This window comes from Sinocyclocheilus anshuiensis, unplaced genomic scaffold (assembly GCF_001515605.1).
Source record: "Sinocyclocheilus anshuiensis isolate Anshui unplaced genomic scaffold, SAMN03320099.WGS_v1.1 scaffold392, whole genome shotgun sequence".
Classification (NCBI taxonomy): Eukaryota; Metazoa; Chordata; class Actinopteri; order Cypriniformes; family Cyprinidae; genus Sinocyclocheilus; species Sinocyclocheilus anshuiensis.
This window is the reverse complement of record NW_015557091.1, coordinates 2,896,841-2,914,000: the sequence shown is the minus strand read 5'-3', so window position 1 is coordinate 2,914,000 and position 17,160 is coordinate 2,896,841. Positions and strand designations below refer to the sequence as shown.

General features: G+C 36.5%; 1 protein-coding gene and 1 long non-coding RNA gene across 5 annotated transcripts in view; both read right to left on the bottom strand.

The window, feature by feature from the left end:
- LOC107677233 (uncharacterized) overlaps positions 1–578 on the bottom strand; it is a 1,619-nt gene extending 1,041 nt beyond the window's left edge. The window contains exon 1 of the long non-coding RNA XR_001632815.1: positions 445–578. This is a non-coding gene — a long non-coding RNA (uncharacterized LOC107677233). The remainder of the gene's footprint in view (positions 1–444) is intronic.
- A 1,642-nt stretch (positions 579–2,220) lies between these two features.
- Positions 2,221–16,956, bottom strand: LOC107677320 (coiled-coil domain-containing protein 129-like). 4 transcript variants are annotated; one of them, XM_016472198.1, is made up of 18 exons: positions 16,880–16,956; positions 16,700–16,793; positions 14,635–14,822; positions 14,267–14,315; positions 14,046–14,083; positions 13,455–13,511; positions 11,231–11,279; positions 10,332–10,406; positions 10,028–10,230; positions 8,002–8,480; positions 7,858–7,918; positions 7,310–7,434; positions 5,698–6,618; positions 3,547–3,674; positions 3,338–3,449; positions 2,843–3,112; positions 2,695–2,743; positions 2,221–2,299 (listed from the first exon to the last, which is right to left on the bottom strand). In XM_016472198.1, exons 3-17 carry the CDS (start codon positions 14,753–14,755, stop codon positions 2,696–2,698), a joined length of 2,736 nt encoding a protein of 911 aa, XP_016327684.1. In that variant the 5' UTR covers positions 14,756–14,822; positions 16,700–16,793; positions 16,880–16,956; the 3' UTR covers positions 2,221–2,299; position 2,695. The 4 variants fall into 4 exon arrangements, with proteins under 4 accessions (XP_016327684.1, XP_016327685.1, XP_016327687.1 ...); XM_016472199.1 differs by lacking the exon at positions 16,880–16,956 and having other exon boundaries at positions 16,700–16,873; XM_016472201.1 differs by lacking the exons at positions 16,700–16,793; positions 16,880–16,956 and adding an exon at positions 15,990–16,006.
- Between the last annotated feature and the right edge of the window lie 204 nt (positions 16,957–17,160).

Genomic DNA, 17,160 nt, shown 5'->3' with positions numbered 1-17,160 from the left:
TATACTGTAACCATTTTGTTTAAATATAATTACATTTATTAAATTTAAAAGTACTAATTAACATTTACCTGACATGTATCTTATATATCCAAAAATATATAAATTATATTTAAATAAGTGAATAAGTAATAAGTAACATTTGCTTCTGATTTGATGTGTCCATCTACGATTAAAACATAATACATAATAAAATAGCATATATCTATATATCTATCTATGATAATAATAATAATAATAATAATAATAATAATAATAATGGTAATAATTTACAAAACATAAGAAACACAAATTACTCATGTACTTATGTTTAAATACTCCAAAAAACACTGTATATTAAATATAATTTAGTAATCAATTAACATTTTCTGAAATATTTTGGTAATTATCTTTAGATCCAGAAAAGAACTAAAGAAGTGAATTATAAGAAAGAGAGAGAGGCCTTACCTCAGTGCAGCAGAGAGAAGGAGAGCCAGTGCAGGCCAGATCAAAGACAGGGGTTATGTACTTCAGGAGGAGGGGCCTCCCCCAATTCTGTCGCCATTAGAGCCTGTTGTCATGGTGACAGAGGTCCTTGTCATGTGTCAATCTTCCCTGCTTCCATGAACGCACGTCATCGAGGTTAATGAAACAACTTCAATCATTTTTAAGCAGTGATTCAAACATGATGGAGGTGAGGTTGTTCAGATGGATTGTGTTAAGACGATGTTTTCAGTGCTGTGATTTCTACTTAATTTGCTTTTGATTGTAAGTTATATAATTAAAACATACCACTTCATAAATAATAATGTTTAATATAACAATTTTTGCAGTTTGCGACGCATCTATACTCACCGTAACTCATTAAGAGCTCAATGGAGAGCGTGAACACGAGGAAATGACTAATAATGGAAAACAATGTGGACATTGTTTGCTGACAGTCTTTGATGTTTTTCTATTCTCCTCTGATGTGAATGGTTTCCTCCTCCCGTGTGGAGTGTGTATGGAGAGTGTGTGAAGTGTTTTTGATGATTTTTCATCCACTGAACCATCTTGTTAAACACGACACTGTATGTTTAACCGTTCATATGCCAACCTGACGCCTGGCAAGGGAGCGTCTGCCAAGAACATAAATGTAAACGTAAAAACCTGTTCTGACTGAATAAGGACACAGTGAGGCACTTTATACATGATCCCTAAATACTGAAAGAAGCTGCTACACGTAGCCTACGGCTTATTATCGTAATATTATAATTTTTTTACTGATGCATTTAACAGAAAAACACAGATACCGAACATTATTTGATATATTTACCTTTGTTTATGGCATAGTAGAACGATTTTGAAATAAAATATTATTTTTAAATTTCTGAGGAAGTGACAACGAAGTAGCCTACTTCTGATAAAACGATTCAAACAGGTAAGTCTCTTACGGTGTAATTATTCAATATTTCATTATTTCCACACTTATAATGTATAGCTCAATACTTTAGCTTTGTTACGTGTCAAAACAGTGAATAGTTTGTAGGCATAAAGTATTTTTTACCAGCAGCACTGATCTTCAACTCCGTATCATTCCCCAAAACATTTTGAATGTGACGAAGAATTGAATGGCTATTGTACAAAACATGGTTTGGAAGACTGTTATGGTGACTTGTAATAACGTTTGATTTATTACGCCAAAACTGAATGTATACTAACAGTATTTACTTCATTATGAATGCTGTGTACTATATAATTCAAGAGGTGAATTGGCTACTGAGAAAGCCATACTGTAGCCTATATTCTAAATATTAACTCTTATATGGCCCACCACAGTCCCAATTGTGAAAACTTTATTTCTTGAAGGTTCAACAATGAACTTAAATGAAGTTATTAATAAATCAGTACTGACATTTTCAGCAGAAAATGGTATCGTTGACGTTTCCTGAAGCTGGGCCATAACTGTTGGAGAGCATCTCAGGAACACTGGAGGAACCATCAGATCTTTGTCCAATCAGACAGGGGGACCAGCACTATGTCATCCACTGGTTCATCAGGAGAGCAGCAGTTTCCTTATATGGTCAGTGCAACACCACATATGAAGTGTTTCATTACAGAGATAAAGAGGGAGATGGAACGAGAGAGTGTGAGGCTACTGGGAGGAGGTTCACTCTACATTATAAGAGACGTGTGTGCACACATAGAAACACAAATAGACACACGATAATGGTTTATATACATAATTCTTTATTAGTTCTGTGCTCAAGAGTCAGCACTTCATGTTATAAGTGACTTCCTAAAAAACAAGATGACAGGTCTTCATCACTGCATGGCTGCATCACTACAAGAAAGGAAAGACTGAAAATTATTAATTTTGTATGTTGTTTGCATTCAAGTAAAATTCAATTCCATTTAGACCCGATAAAATGTTTGTCTTTTACCAAATGTTTATCAGATATATGTACGGAAGCTATATATGTATGGAAATCAGACATTTTTTATTTCTGCAAAAAATGATGTCTCACAATTCTGTCTTTCTTGCAATTTTGAGATAAAAAAAGTCACAATCACCTATTTAAATTGTGTCAGAAACAGAAAGAAAAACAATTGTTAGATGCAAACTCAGAATTCTGAGAGAAAAAAAGTCAGAATTGCAAGATATAAATTATCAACAAATAATTTTTTAGGGTCATTACGTTTAATTAAATTGATTTCAGACTGAAGAAGAAAACAAACCTTATTCCAATGAGTTATTGTTGATTGAATGCTGTAATGAATTTTTCAACTGAAAGATAAAATTGCATAGTTAACAACATGTTGGGACATTATCATTATCAGATCCAATTGTTCTGATGATGAGGGTATACTGTAAGATGTTTCTTACACTTTTAATAAAAGCTACAAAGTCCAGCCTGTCTGGTTTGCAATTAGCCTCCCATTGGGTTTGACAGGGGAGCCGGTGTGGATCTTGACATGCCCCATGACAGGTGCAGTGATGATGGACACACCGCTGTGGACTGGACGTGATGGGCGGCAGGCAGCACTGAATGGCCACGCTCCTGGTTGAGGTGGGTTCTGAATGGGGCGTATTAGAGGGTCTAATTCGCAGTTGGGTGCACAGCTGAGACTGTTCATCCATGAGCCGATTCAGCTTCTGTAAACATAACAGTACAGGGATAAAAGAAATGCTGTTCTGCTGTATATTCAATACACTGCACTGCTGAAGGATGTTGATGGGTTCAAATTCACGTTTGAAAGTGTTTTGCCCCATATTAAATTATTTGGAACATTTTATGTCAAAATGTGGCATTTTGCCCCAAGCCCTAGTTTCTGATCCATAAGTCATATTTAATGTTTAGTTTATGAGTAGATTGAATACCATTTTAATGCTGTCATCATAGTGATGTACCAGATCAGACAGCTGCTGTTCAAGCGTCCCAGCTTCATGTTTGACAGCTGCTCGTAGCCTCAAAACATCTTCCACTTCCTCCCTGAGACACAAAATCAACTTTACACACTGCAAAATGCATGCTATTGAGGAGCACTATTAATCAGCGAGATATCCGTTATGACGGTATTCGTTATCACCTGTGGGAATCTGACAGAGATCCGATCACAGATGCTTGTTCTCCTTCTAGTCTCACTTCAATTTCTGTCAGAACAGCCTGGAACTTCCTCAAACATTTCACCATGTCTTCAAGCTCATCCAGAGAGTACTGGAAAGAGAAAGAGAAAGGATATTTGTCTGCTCCTGTGTGATCCCTTCTGGGAAATCAAGGTCTTTAAAAGTAGCTAAGCTGGTTTTTGATGTATAACAGCTGGTTTATTGCTAGAGGCTGGTTAAAACATGACGTCAGTCACACCAGCTGGTAGGTCCAACTGATTAACCACCTAAACCAGCTCAAACCAGGGTTATTATAGTTAACTAAATCCAAACCAACAAAAACCATGTGCTTTACTTGAAATAAAATAAACATGAACTGAAATAAATTTTTTTCAAAAACCTTAATCCTATTTTATTTCAGCTAGTTGCCAAGACCACATTTCTCATTTTCATTTAGTTTAACTTGATGCACTAAAATAATTCAAATTGAAATAAAAATGCAGAGCAAAATTATTAAAACGAACTAAAATGAAAGTGAAAACAGAATAAATTTCAAAATATTAATATATCTCTGATACTAAAACAAAACTGGCTTGAACCAGGGGGTTTTAGCTAGATTTTCCAGTAGCAAGGAGTATTTTGCCGTTCGTGACCTCTGACCTCCAAATGCAGGTAGCTTCAGTTGAGTGTTTGTAAGCGAGGATGTGAGTTAAAGGGGATTCTGGTGCGTGTGTGCTTGAAGGCTGTGAAGATTCTGAAGTGGTCAGTGTTCACTATTTTCCATTACACATGCAAATGAACCATACAAATTCAAATGAGCCTTATTAAACATAAGCAGTGCACAGCTTTTAATCTCTTCTGCCTGTTTAAGAGGCAAAATAGTTTTTCCCAGAATAGAAATGTTTAATCTTAGTTTGTTCTTATAATCAAAGGAAAGATCTACTAGTGGTAAAGAACCCATTGAAGTCCATACTTCAAATGTGGAGCTCCTCCCACATATGATGGAACCAGTGTTTTTTGTTGTTGTTGTTTTTTCCATCACACCAAATATAAAAACAATGGGCCTCAAAGGCAACAGCAGAACAAATTTCTCTGAATGGTGAAATTTCATCATTACATCATTACATAAAAGTTTTTACACAGAAATTCTTAAGTAAACTGTCTACACTCTTAAAAATAAAGGTGCTTCAAAAGGTTCTTCAAGCGATGCCATAGAAGAACCATTTTTGGTTCCACAAAGAACCATTCGGTCAAAGGTTCTTTAAAGAACCATCTCTTTCTTACCTTTTTATAATCTGAAGAGCCTTCTTTCGCCACAAAGAACCTTTTGTGAAACAGAAAGCTTCTTCAGATGTTAAAGGTTCTTTATGGAACCATTTAGACAAAAAGGTTCTTCTATGGCATCGTGAAGCACCTTTATTTTTAAGAGTGTATGCACTGAGCTGAATGCAACATTTTGTGTAAAAATTGTTTAAATTATTTACAACGAATAATTTTCATAAATGAAACCCACTGATGGATGATTTATAAGCATACACTAACAACAAAATTCTGGCAAAATAGCGAAAAGACAATAATCACTTACAGTAAATGTTATGGCCGATAACCAATATATTCATTCATCTATTTATTAAGCACCAATAAAATATGACCAATATTAAAAATGTATACTATTTATAACATTTTGCTTAATTAAACATAAAATAGTGAACTGAATTTAGTTCACCAATGGTACAATGTTATGTACAGTATGAAAACTGGATATTCATTTTAAGATTTGCTACAGATTATATTTAATAGTGTTATTAAAATATTGTTTTAAAATATTAATTTAAGGGAGCGTTTAATGATGGCAATCTAAATTAAAAAATAGGGGAAAAGCACATGTAAATAAATATCCAATACTGACCAATATTGATATTACAAATTTAAATATATATATATATATATATATATATATATATTTAAATTTGTAATATCAATATTATATCAACCAATAATCAATATGCTACCTATATCATGCATCCCTAATAATTTAGGATGTACAAAAAAGAGCATTATTGGAATTTTACACCTCAGACCGTCATAGTTAATGATTATAGATAATGATAATTTGAAGAGTAACTTCTACTTACAGGCAGACTGGGGGACAGCTCAGGGTGAGGTTTTGCCCAGCCACTGTCGTAGCCGATTTGGGACCCGCAGTAGAAGCATCGCTGCGCCCCTGCCCACAATGCGCCCTGCAGTCTGTGATCCTCCTCCTCATACGACAGTCCCGTGTCCAAAGATATTGACCGCGTGCGCAAATGTCCAAGATCTCCAGAACATTCCTCACTGTTCCATAAGTGAGGTGGAGATGTGTCCACAGATGTGAACGGTGTCTGTGTGGTGGGTGTTTGTGCTGTTCCCGAGTCATTATCCGTGATCACATCAGACCAGGACCTCCTGGAGAAAGACTCTCTCCTGAGTCTGAGCGCTGTGGGGGAATTGTGTCCAAAGGGTGCATCAGAGGACACGGTTTTGCCGTGGGTAGAAGCTGGAGATTCCTGCATCAGATCCAAAGCTGGATCTTTTTTGCCCAGCTCAAGATTATTTGTAAAGGTATCCACAACATCTGTCCTCAGATTAGTAGGACTCAAGTGCAAGTTTTTCTCGGCAGATTTCAATTCCTCAAACAGGGACATGCCTTCCCTATAAACACGTCGGTCTGGACTTCCTGATCCTTGCAGTCGGTCACAAATTTCAGTCTGATAACCGACGGGATCCATTTGAACAAAGTATGCTAGAGTGTAAACACCATTACTGCTAACTTTACTAATATCTGATGATAAAGAGTTTTCTTTTTCACTTATTATTTTCCTCAACTCTCCTGAGTCAAACATAGTTTCAGAGTCTGCTGTTCCCAGAACAGTTTTGCCAGAGTGTGCCGTAAGCGAGTGTTTTTGGTTTGACTCCGTTTCACAGTTCTGTTCATCTATAGAGGGATCCTCCGTTTCTCGCGCTTCTGATCTCCTCTGTTGATCCTCTGTGCTATTTTGTGATATTGCATTCAGCATCTGCAAAATGCAGAAGCAGCATGGGAAATCAGACAAATAAACACACCCAAGCAAGTGCTAAATATCCACATTGCTTAATGCCTGCTCCACTAAGCACCAAATCTAACTGTAAAAATAATGGCTACAGATATTGTATCCAAACAGGTTTCCCCAACACTTCGCTGTCTGTTTTGTTTGAACAAACAGATCCCATCTCATACTCAACACTAGTTGAGATTGGCCGCTCATGTCAAAGCTGCATTTACTTGTCCAAAAATACAGTAAAATATTATTAGGAAATATTATTACAATTTAAAATAACTGCTTTCTATTTTAATATATTGTAAAATGTCATTTATTCCTGTGATGCAAAGCTGAGTTTTCAGCAGCCATTACCCCAGTCTTCAGTGCCACATGATCTTTCAGAAATTATTCTTATATGCTGATTGGCTGCTCAGTGTTGAAACAGTTGTGTGGTGGTGTAATAAATTTTAAGAAAATATATGAAGATATTTTAGAAAATATTGTAATATATAAATAAGAAAATATATAGAAAATTGTTTTAGAAAAAAAATATTTTTTTATTTCTCTATCACAGAAAAATAAACACAAGATTTAACACAATAGCAGATACAAACTATTAACACCATTAATATAGGTACTCAGACCTTCTGCAGTATGTAAATAAAGAAAGAACTGAAGCACGTCTTACCTTCATGAGCTCAGGTCCAGGGTTGTTTGCCTGGGACAGCGCAGGTATGAAGGGATCCTCTTGGAAGCCGCTGCTGTCTGATTGACAACTGTTCGTTCTCATCACATAAGATCCGATTTGTTCACCTACACAGAAACAAGATCTATTATCATGCAGCCACATATCACAAGCGTTCAGAAGAACACTAAAGCCTCTTGATCAGACTAAACAAACAAGTCCATTTTCCACAGTACTGTGGTTAGGTGGATATTACCTCAACTATACAGCATGCAGCCTGCTGCACATATGAAAATGACCGAACAATCTCATGAGTCATTTGCATAATATCAGAGATGGAAATTGTTCGAAGTAAATTATTTGAATCCACACCGTGGCTTTTAAAAACGTACGTTTTTCAGGAAGCAAAAGGAACAATATTGCATTTTAAACTTGATCTTTTTCTGCTAGGGGTAGTTAGCAGGGCATTGCTGTGCGGTCGCTATAGTGTCCTAAGTGGTTGTTAGCACATTGCTATCCAGTTGCTTGGGTGTTTTAAAAACAACATGCACCTCCAGGATCCACTGGATCATTGCAGCTCCCAGGAATACTTCCTTCATCAAAACTCTGGATCTGAGAAACAGTCAACAACATTAGAAAGGGAACAATGTGGAAGTAAATACAGAGGACATCACTGCAGATCAATAATACTTCACCTCTTCCAGCTCGAACGATTCAACAGGCCGTTGCAGACTCTCTTTGGCTGAAGATGGGACAAAGTCAAGCTTCAGAAGGTCTGATGTTCCTCTTGCCATCAGGCTGTTTAGAACCGGCTCAGCTGAGTCTGAATTAATGCTCTGCTCCTCTTCTAGTGGGGAGAGACAGCTGTTGTCCGACACCCGTGTGCGTTTGGAAGGGATCATTTTATCTACCATTGGCATCCCAGATGATTCTGGGCCGGATAGGGATGAGGAGGTCACAGGAGGGGGCATGTGCTGGTTCTGTAACGTTTTGGCTTGGCTGAGGCTCTTCTTGGAGGCTCTACGCAGAATCATGGCCATGCGTTTTCTCCTCTCTCGTGCTTCTGCAGACATCCGGGAGGCTGTAGATGTGTCCACATCCTGAGTATTTGCACCGACCAGAGAGGAGAACGTCGTGGTGACCTGCTGAAGAACCTCGAGTTGTCTAAACCGATCTGAACGCCGGGAGAAAAAGAGATTTGCATAAAACTCTGCTTATCTTTCAACACACAACAGCTGTACAGGAAATGATTGTCAACTTCTGTTTTTGCTGTTTCCCACATAATATTTAAACCACATTCAACCTCTGAAAACACCTATGCACTGTTAAAAAAATAAATAAATTGGGGATTTTGCAGTGATGCCATAGAAGAACCATTTTTGGTTCCCCAAAATAGCTTTAGTGAAGAGTTTATTTCTTAATGTAAATAAAAGATAACCAGTATAAAGAACCATTTGTGCAATGAGAAATCAACACTCTTAAAAATAAAGTTATTTATTGGAATCTATGGTTCCATGTAGAACCTTTAAAGGTGCTTTATGAAATGTTTTGACTGTACTAAAGCATAAAATACCATAATATGTTTGCCGAAATTGAGGAAACATGTTAGTTCACATACTTATTTCTCTGAAAAACAATGCTACAGCCAGGTATTCCATTTTTGAAATGTGTGTTCAGAATGTCTGTTTTTGTTTTTCGTCTTTATGATTCCGCCCACTGCCAATTTCCTCAATAGTCTTTCAACACTCCGGGTTGGCAGTTGGCAGACGCAGCCATGGAAGCCAGCAAACAAATTGGATCAGAGATCGCAGATTCTACCCAACCTAAAAAGCCTCTGCATCTATCCAAAAAGCTCTTTGACGAGAGGCATATTCAAACTTGGATAAATCAACTCAACAACTTGCAGTGTAAGGCTCATCGTCTTCCATTGTCAGTTACTTGCACTCTTTCTTCTTGCGTGTCCTAATCTGGCAACCCGCGTGAGCGTTGAGTCTGAGGAAGAGGGGGCAGGGGAAACGACTTTCTCCAATATTTAGATTTTGGACTGCAGTACACATTTCAACTGCTAGCTGTCAATATTACATACTGCACCTTTAACTTCTATGGAACGATAAGCTACATCAGGCTGAATGTTTTTAATAATGGTCATTTTCCAGTTATATTTCCACTTGAGCTTGGTATGGCACGGCATTATTAAAACTATATATATATATATCCGTATATATATCCATACCAGCTGGTCCGGATCGGCATGGAATGGAATAGTTAAGCAGTGAGAACAGATTCCAATGCCAAAAGCGTGGCAATAAAGAAAAGATATTTAAAAGGGTAATTCACTCCTCAAAAATGATGAATGCCTTATTTCTTCCATGGAAAGGAAATATTTTAAATAATAATAATAATGAAAGAGATTTCAAGCTTCAAAAAGGATTAAAAAGCACAATAAAAGCATAATTTTAAAAAATGTGGTCCATATGTATTGTGCACTATATTTCGGTTCTTCTTAGGCCTAAACTAATACATTTTTTTTGGGGGGGGGTTTGGAGTTTGACAGCCCCAGTCCTCTTTCACATTCATTATACTGAATCAGTGCCAATAATGTTCTAAAGAAATTCACTGTTTGAGTTCCATGGAAGAAAGAAAGTCATATAAGTTTAAAACAATGTGAGGTTGAGTAAAAAAATGACACATTTTTGTGTGAATTTGATGAAACTTGCTCACTTCTGACATTCTCATTTTCAACGTCCATTCGGTTCTGCTGAGCTTCCAGAAAAAGCTGAAAGCTGATGCCACGAGCGCAGGACTGGTAATTGAGGAATCGGGCTGGGATTCTCCCTCTAATGTCAGGCTCTTCAGTGCCAAAACCCAAATCCAGCAACAGTTCTTCAGGGTCATCCTGCAATATGTTCAACACGTCCATTACACTGCAAAAAAAAAAAAAAACAACATTAACAGGAATACCAACAAATTAAAGTCTTAAAGTAAATGATCGACAGGTGGGGAAGGTTGTTGAGGAGAACCAGACCTGACATCAGATGGTATTGAGACATTCGACGCAAAGCTGTTCCACCTGGACAGAGCAGGAGGATCTTGAGATGACCTGTGCGTGGATGACACCAGCAAACATCAGTGAATAGAAGACAAACACCGCTGACCATCCTTTCCTACACACCAAAGCCCTCCGTCACATTTTCCTCTGTTTCACTCACTTCCGGTCAGAATCGCTCTTCTCCTACCTCATTGCCCCATCAGTGACATTCCACCTCATGCAAACCAGCCCAGCAGCCCATGCGGTGGCATGTCAACAAATCAGCATTTGCATGGGAAATATGCCTAAGGTTTCTGGCAGGTGCCTGAACAAGCCTACATCACGCACTTACACAGCACTCTGTCTGATATATAGTATATACACACACATACATGGTACATATTCATATAACAAATGTACAACTTCAAGTCATTTCAAACACTTTGATGTGACACAGATATGCAGTTCGTATTCCTATATACAGCAAATTAACAGTGTATAGAGGACCTTTTACATGGCCTTATATATATCGATACCATATTGGTTATTTTGGATATTTAATTGTACATGCTCATTCCTTCTGTTTTTACATTTAGATTACCTTTGCTGTCATCTATAACTCACTTCAGGTTAATATTTAAAACACTAATAATTTAATTAATAACACTGTTAAAAGTAATGTTCAGCAAATATAAAAATGAATATCCATTTTTCATATTATACAATTTTGTGGCAGTTATTGTTAGACAAAAATAGTATAAAATTTTAATATCGGCCATAACATGTAAATAATTATCAGCTTATCATATCGGCTACATCCAGGTAAAAGTCAAAGTTAATCAAATTATAAATGAAAGTGCTGCACAAAAGACAATGAATACTAAGTCTGTTCTTACCTCAGAAGGTCTCGTACAGACTTGAGAAAGCGTCTGCCATATAAAGATGCTGTATCAGACACAGAAGAAACACAGAGGAGTTCTTATAAAGATGGAAAACATCTGTGTTTTCAATTAAACGCCTCCAGACAGCGTTACAGTAGCTATATTAGGTCAATATTCTTCATTGTTGTTTTGATGTTCTGATGTCTTCTCATAAACAACTGAACAGAAGACTTTGGCATGTTGACAGGGACGTGCTGATGTCTTCTTAAAAGTGGACCCTGTTCCAAAGTGCCCAGCATATTTTCCTAAACCAGCGCCTTTGTTTAATCTCTGCGGATTCCGAAGAGCACCAATCCATTTAGTCCTGTACCTTCCATTGCTGCTGTGTTACAAAACCAAAGCACCTCATTCACTAGAAGGGGAGTGTCTGATAGCGCAACTGACATGAATGAGAGATTCAGAGGAGGTTACTTAGGAAAAGCACCTTTTCCTAAGAAGAGACAAACAGATGAGAGTCAAGACAATTACTACAAAGTGACTCTGAAAAGGAAGAACCCAGGACAGAAGACAGCATGCTAAGAAGACAGACAGAACCCTGAAGAAAAACAGCACACCGAGCAGAAAGAAAACATTAATAGGTGGTCGACGTGAATATGATCATTCAGAAATGTTAACACATATGAAGAATGTCTGGCAGGAAAGCAAATGCATTTTGGGATGCAGCTGATTGTGTTCTATTGTATCATATTATGTCACTCTATCTGACTATTTATAGTATCATTCTGCATTTATTCTTAAATTGGTTTATGAGGAAGCTACACGAGAATGTACTGAATAGTTTTGTCCTGTTTTTGTTGGGCTAAAGATAAATTTCCAAGTGAGTAGACAATAAAGATTCTAAACTTCTGTTTGGAAAAATATTTTCTCAATAGGGGCAAAAACAGGACAATGTTAGAACATGTCGGAGCTTAACTTAAGATTTCATAAAGGAAGTTTCTGTAACCAAGGATTATGCACAGGATAATTTAGCCTAGTAAGACACATACTTCCATGTATATCAAAGTGAAATAAATGAAGGCAACAATTTGCATGGCCTTTTTTGAGTTGAATTAATGTAATCTAAGTAAATGCCTTCACTGAACTTAAAAGTTGATGTAAAATTTAACAATTATTGTAACAAATATTATTCAGATTAAATAATAGTTCAGTTGTATCAATGTAAAACGTTATTTGTGATTTTAAATTGTTCAATATTACATACCAACTTATTTCCTCTATACACGTCATTTGGAGAAATGTGCTTTTTGTCTTAAACTATTAAAACGTGAACATCCATCACATGAATTCATGAGAAAAAAACAATAAGTGACTAAATGTGAACTGTGTAAATGAACAGTCAGACAATGCAACCATGACTAGTCATGCCCCAGTGCATACTGGGAAAAGAGTGACTAAGACTGAATTACAAGATTACATTTTCAATGTAGGCGTATTTGAACTATAAAGCATAAATCTAACTCATCTATTGTGCTTATTTTTGGTCTTTTAAAAATAAAAGTACAGGTAAGCTGCATTGAGATGAATTACTTGAAAACTTCAGAGTGGCAAGTAAACAAAAACACTACAATAATCAAGTAAATCTTAGGTTACCTTTTCTGCATTAATTACTTACAATAGAATCTTGTTTGAAGAGTATCCTTAACTATAACCAACTTTGAAAGGGAAATAATGGGTTGATAAGAATACTATTGAAGCCCATAAATGCTCTCAAATCTGATTGTATTAGTTGATCTGGTTGGTTGGTTTTCTTCCCGGACCTACATGGATGTTGATCTAGTATAACATAATGAACATGTAATACTTGGGTAAATCATGTTAAGTTTAGGCGCACAACTTTTTTCTGCTTTATCTACTCCTTATCTTTTCCATCTCATTCCATTCAAGTCTATGCCGTGACGCATCTCAAACAGCAGGGACTGGACTGTCTCACTTTCTGCCAGTGTTTGTGATAGAAGGTATGGAGAGGTTTGCTATGTTTAAAATCCAGGGTTAGCACAGGCCTTCTGAACACCAATGTATTCTAAAACACAGACTCCATATGCCACTGTATGCTCAATACTTCCGATAAAAAATAACTCAAATCTTGATGCCAACCAACGTCACTCATTCATATCGCTCATATGTCTTGTTTCAGATTTGGTTAAACTGAACCGAGCAATACAAAACTGTGAATGTTTACCTTCCACTCCCAGTGCCAGATCATCTTCTCCACTCTCATTTCTTCTTATGGGCTTCACTGAAAGCAAAGCAATATGTTTTACAATACAGTATTTAAAAGTGTAAAATTCAGAGGCAGTAAGTCATGCCCTCAGGTCAGTAGGTCAGCTAACCCTGTTATAATGGTATAAACCAGCACACTGTCAGCCATCACAGAGAAATGACTAACTGAGTCATGAATCATATCAGTATGTTAATTACATATCCAACACAAAGTTTACACAGAGCTCCAGGGTTAAATGGGCATTCACAAGATCTCTTTGCATATGCATTCAGCTGATCACTTTTATCATACAGTCAACTGAATTGAAATATACAGCAACTATAAAGCAACAAATATACACTGAAATCCTCGTCAATGTTGCATTTTATCTTTTAGCTTCTGAATCACTTTATGGTGATATGATGATAATAAATATATGATACATTTTAAGAATATATATATATATATATATATATACACACACACTCCATGCCACTCTCATACGCGCAGATTGTTTTGTTTTTTTTGTGTGTTTTTTTTTTTTTTTTCAAATGGGAAAGGTAAACTTACCCTTCGTCTCCAGGACAACCTCTGGTTTTATATCATCCCTTAAACAAGGAAGTCAAATTATATTAGTGACCAGAGTTTAAATGCTTTGAAGACTCTAATCTGGGAAGAAATGCAAATTATAACAGATGGCACAATGGAGCAGCTGAAACCTTTTGAGAAAGGTTTATCCCTAAATAAAGCCACAATGAAAGAGGCATGAACACTTGTGAGATTCTGCTTACTTGGAGATTGTCGTAAGCCAGCGCTCTACGTTGTCTCCATCACACTTGCCTATTTAAAACAAAGGACAGCCAGTCGTTACAACATTCACCCTGCTTCTTTAATGTTTGAAATTTATTGCTGAGGTCTGGATGAGCCATTGATTTACAGAGCTCCAGGGATACATGGGTGTTCACTGTGCTGCTTTGCATATTCTGTGAAGTGAGCAGGATTTCTGAGGTCTGGATGATCCATGGAATTACAATTTGACCAACACTAACACCGATTATCATAATAAAATGTCCCAGGTCCCTGGAACATCTCGAACATCAAAGTCTACATCGCAGCACACTGCACTTCCACGAAACAGCACAACATTTCAGTTACTCACTTGTGTCTGAACTGATAACAGGAACAATATCAAAGTTATCCGTCCTGTTCCATCTAGTCCTGGAGGTCTGTAGAATTGCTCTTCTGGCGGCAGATTTACTGGTGGACATTGTTGTGGTCATGAGATTCACCCCATTCAAAAATCATGAGCAAACACCTCAATCTGAGCTCATCTTCTCTGGACCATCACTAAAAGATACAAATATATTTAATTCCTAAACGCTGACAGTCAGAAAAAACACAAAGATTTGCAGAATGAACATGAAAACGGCAAGCATATTTAATATTTATGGTGTATATATATATATATATATATATATATATGCTTTTTCATTCATGCTACATTATTTATCTATGGTACAAATGGGCTAATGACTAAAACAATATACAAAAGTACTTTACTAAATACCTTTTTGTCTCTGAGTGCTGCAAAATTTTCCTAATCCATCACACACAATGACAGCACATCAAATTTCATGTCACTTGATCTAAAAATGTTGCAGATTTATGTGGTAAATGAGAATGCCTGAAATAACCACACATATTTTAAGACAGAACACTTGTGTAATAACCAGTTTTGTTCAAGGTCAATAAATCAATAATTGTTTAGTATCTGTTGAATACGTTAAAAGATATTTGTAGTTTAAAGGGGTCATATGATGCAATTTAAATTTTTCCTTTCTCTTTGGAGTGTTACAAGCTCTTTGTGCATAAAGAAGATCTGTAAAGTTCTGTAAAGGACTAAAGTCTCAAATCCAAAGAGATATTCTTTATAAAAGTTAAGAGTCAGCTCCGGACGCTCCTTCGTCGAAATCGCCGGCTGCGCCGTTCTCAAGCCCACCCGCCTCTGCTCACTCTAACCCTCCGGCTGTTCCTCACTTCATCCCCCGGTCTCTGCTCACTCTAGGCCGCGATTTCGTTTTGAAAGCAAAACTACTTTGTTTGGCCTTCCAAAAATATGTGGAAAATAATGTTTTTTTTTTTTACCTTAAACCGCATAAACACATTTCATTACACCAAATACACAAAATACTGTTCTTTTTAGCAGCATCATATGACCCCTTTAAAGGTTGTTGGACATAAATGTGCTGGTATGTCTGTACTAACACTGCAATATGTACACAAAAAAGGCACAAAAACACTAAAAACCAGAATAATACAGCAGTATATTAAATATTTAGTTAAAAGGTTACAAAAAGTGAAAGTTATTCGATTGTGCCTACAAAATAAAAATAAAATAAAATAAAATAAATAAACACTTGTTTTAACCAAACGTAGTTTATAAATGGTATATTTTGGAAACTACAAATAATAATTAAATAAAAAAAGGTGTGTGTGTGTGTGTACATACAATACCTAAATAAAACATTAATATAATTGACAGAACTGTTTTTTATGTTGTTGTTTTTTATGTTAATTTGGCTTTCCCTTTAAATATAAAAGATAGGTGTCTAGTTCTGTTCCCGGATAGCCGTCCTACTCCACCACACCTGTCTGTAATTATCAGGTGTTCCTGAAGATCTTATTTAGCTCAGGTTCAGGTGTGTTTGATTAGAGTTGAAACTGAACTTTGCTGGAAGGTAGATCGCGATATCTAATGTAATCGCGAGGAACAGGATCGGGCATCCCGATAATAATAGGATTATTTAGTCACAAATATCATAAGTTAAGAGAAAATGTTCCACAAGCAAACTTGTCAGTGAATAAATGCAGATTCTAAATAAACAAAAATACCAACCATAATACTATATATCTAGCTATTATTTAAAAAAGCTTCTATATTCTGATGTTCCTTATAACGAAACCACCACAATCCACATTGCTTGTAACAAAAATGTAAGACAAATAAAAAAATATTACGATTTCATGAAACTACCAATAAACTATCTGCACGACAAATAAACCACAAAATACCGGTGAAAGTTAGCCTATGATGAACCTAATATCAATTTTAAACAATATGATCATAAACATATGATCAGCAAAGACTATTCAAGGCTAGAATCAAGTTAGGAAAACATAAAGTCGTGATGGACCGCAGTGTGACCGCCATCACAAACACTCACCTGCTCCGTAGCGGAGCACATCCACACTGAACACCTGCCACAGCCCACAGCACCTCTGCTTTCATTTAGTGTCGGATCGCTATATCTACCTCAGCTAAAAACAGAAACACAATTCTAATTTGGTCCACATACAGAGGGGGGAAAGCAGAACGCGTATGCAAATAAAGTGCAAAAAACAACCTGAAACACAAAGCCGATGTGTGAAGGCGCTGTTCTCGCCTTCTGCTTTAATCCAGATGAGATTCACATGTGCAAGATCGAAAGAGGAATTGAGCTCTGCCTGCGTGCAGAAACATGATATTTGTTGCTTAACCTGTTAGAAGGAAGTTTGTGCCATTTCACAATGCTGCCATTAAACCTGTGTGTGAGAAGTTTGCAAACAATACAGTCCATAAACAAACAAAAAAATATATTTATACATATTTATATACATATTCTAGCGTTTTAAAGAGCAAATTTAA

What these genes read in the sequence shown, in the direction of transcription:
- LOC107677320 (XM_016472198.1), bottom strand. Translation starts at nt 14,755, where the DNA reads ATGACCACAACAATGTCCACCAGTAAATCTGCCGCCAGAAGAGCAATT. An exon ending in GGTTGTCCTGGAGACGAAGG is followed by an intron (nt 13,512 to 14,045) that starts GTAAGTTTACCT and finishes CTTTGCTTTCAG; the next exon opens with TGAAGCCCATAAGAAGAAAT. An exon ending in TGATCCAGTGGATCCTGGAG is followed by an intron (nt 7,435 to 7,857) that starts GTGCATGTTGTT and finishes GTTTCTGTGTAG; the next exon opens with GTGAACAAATCGGATCTTAT.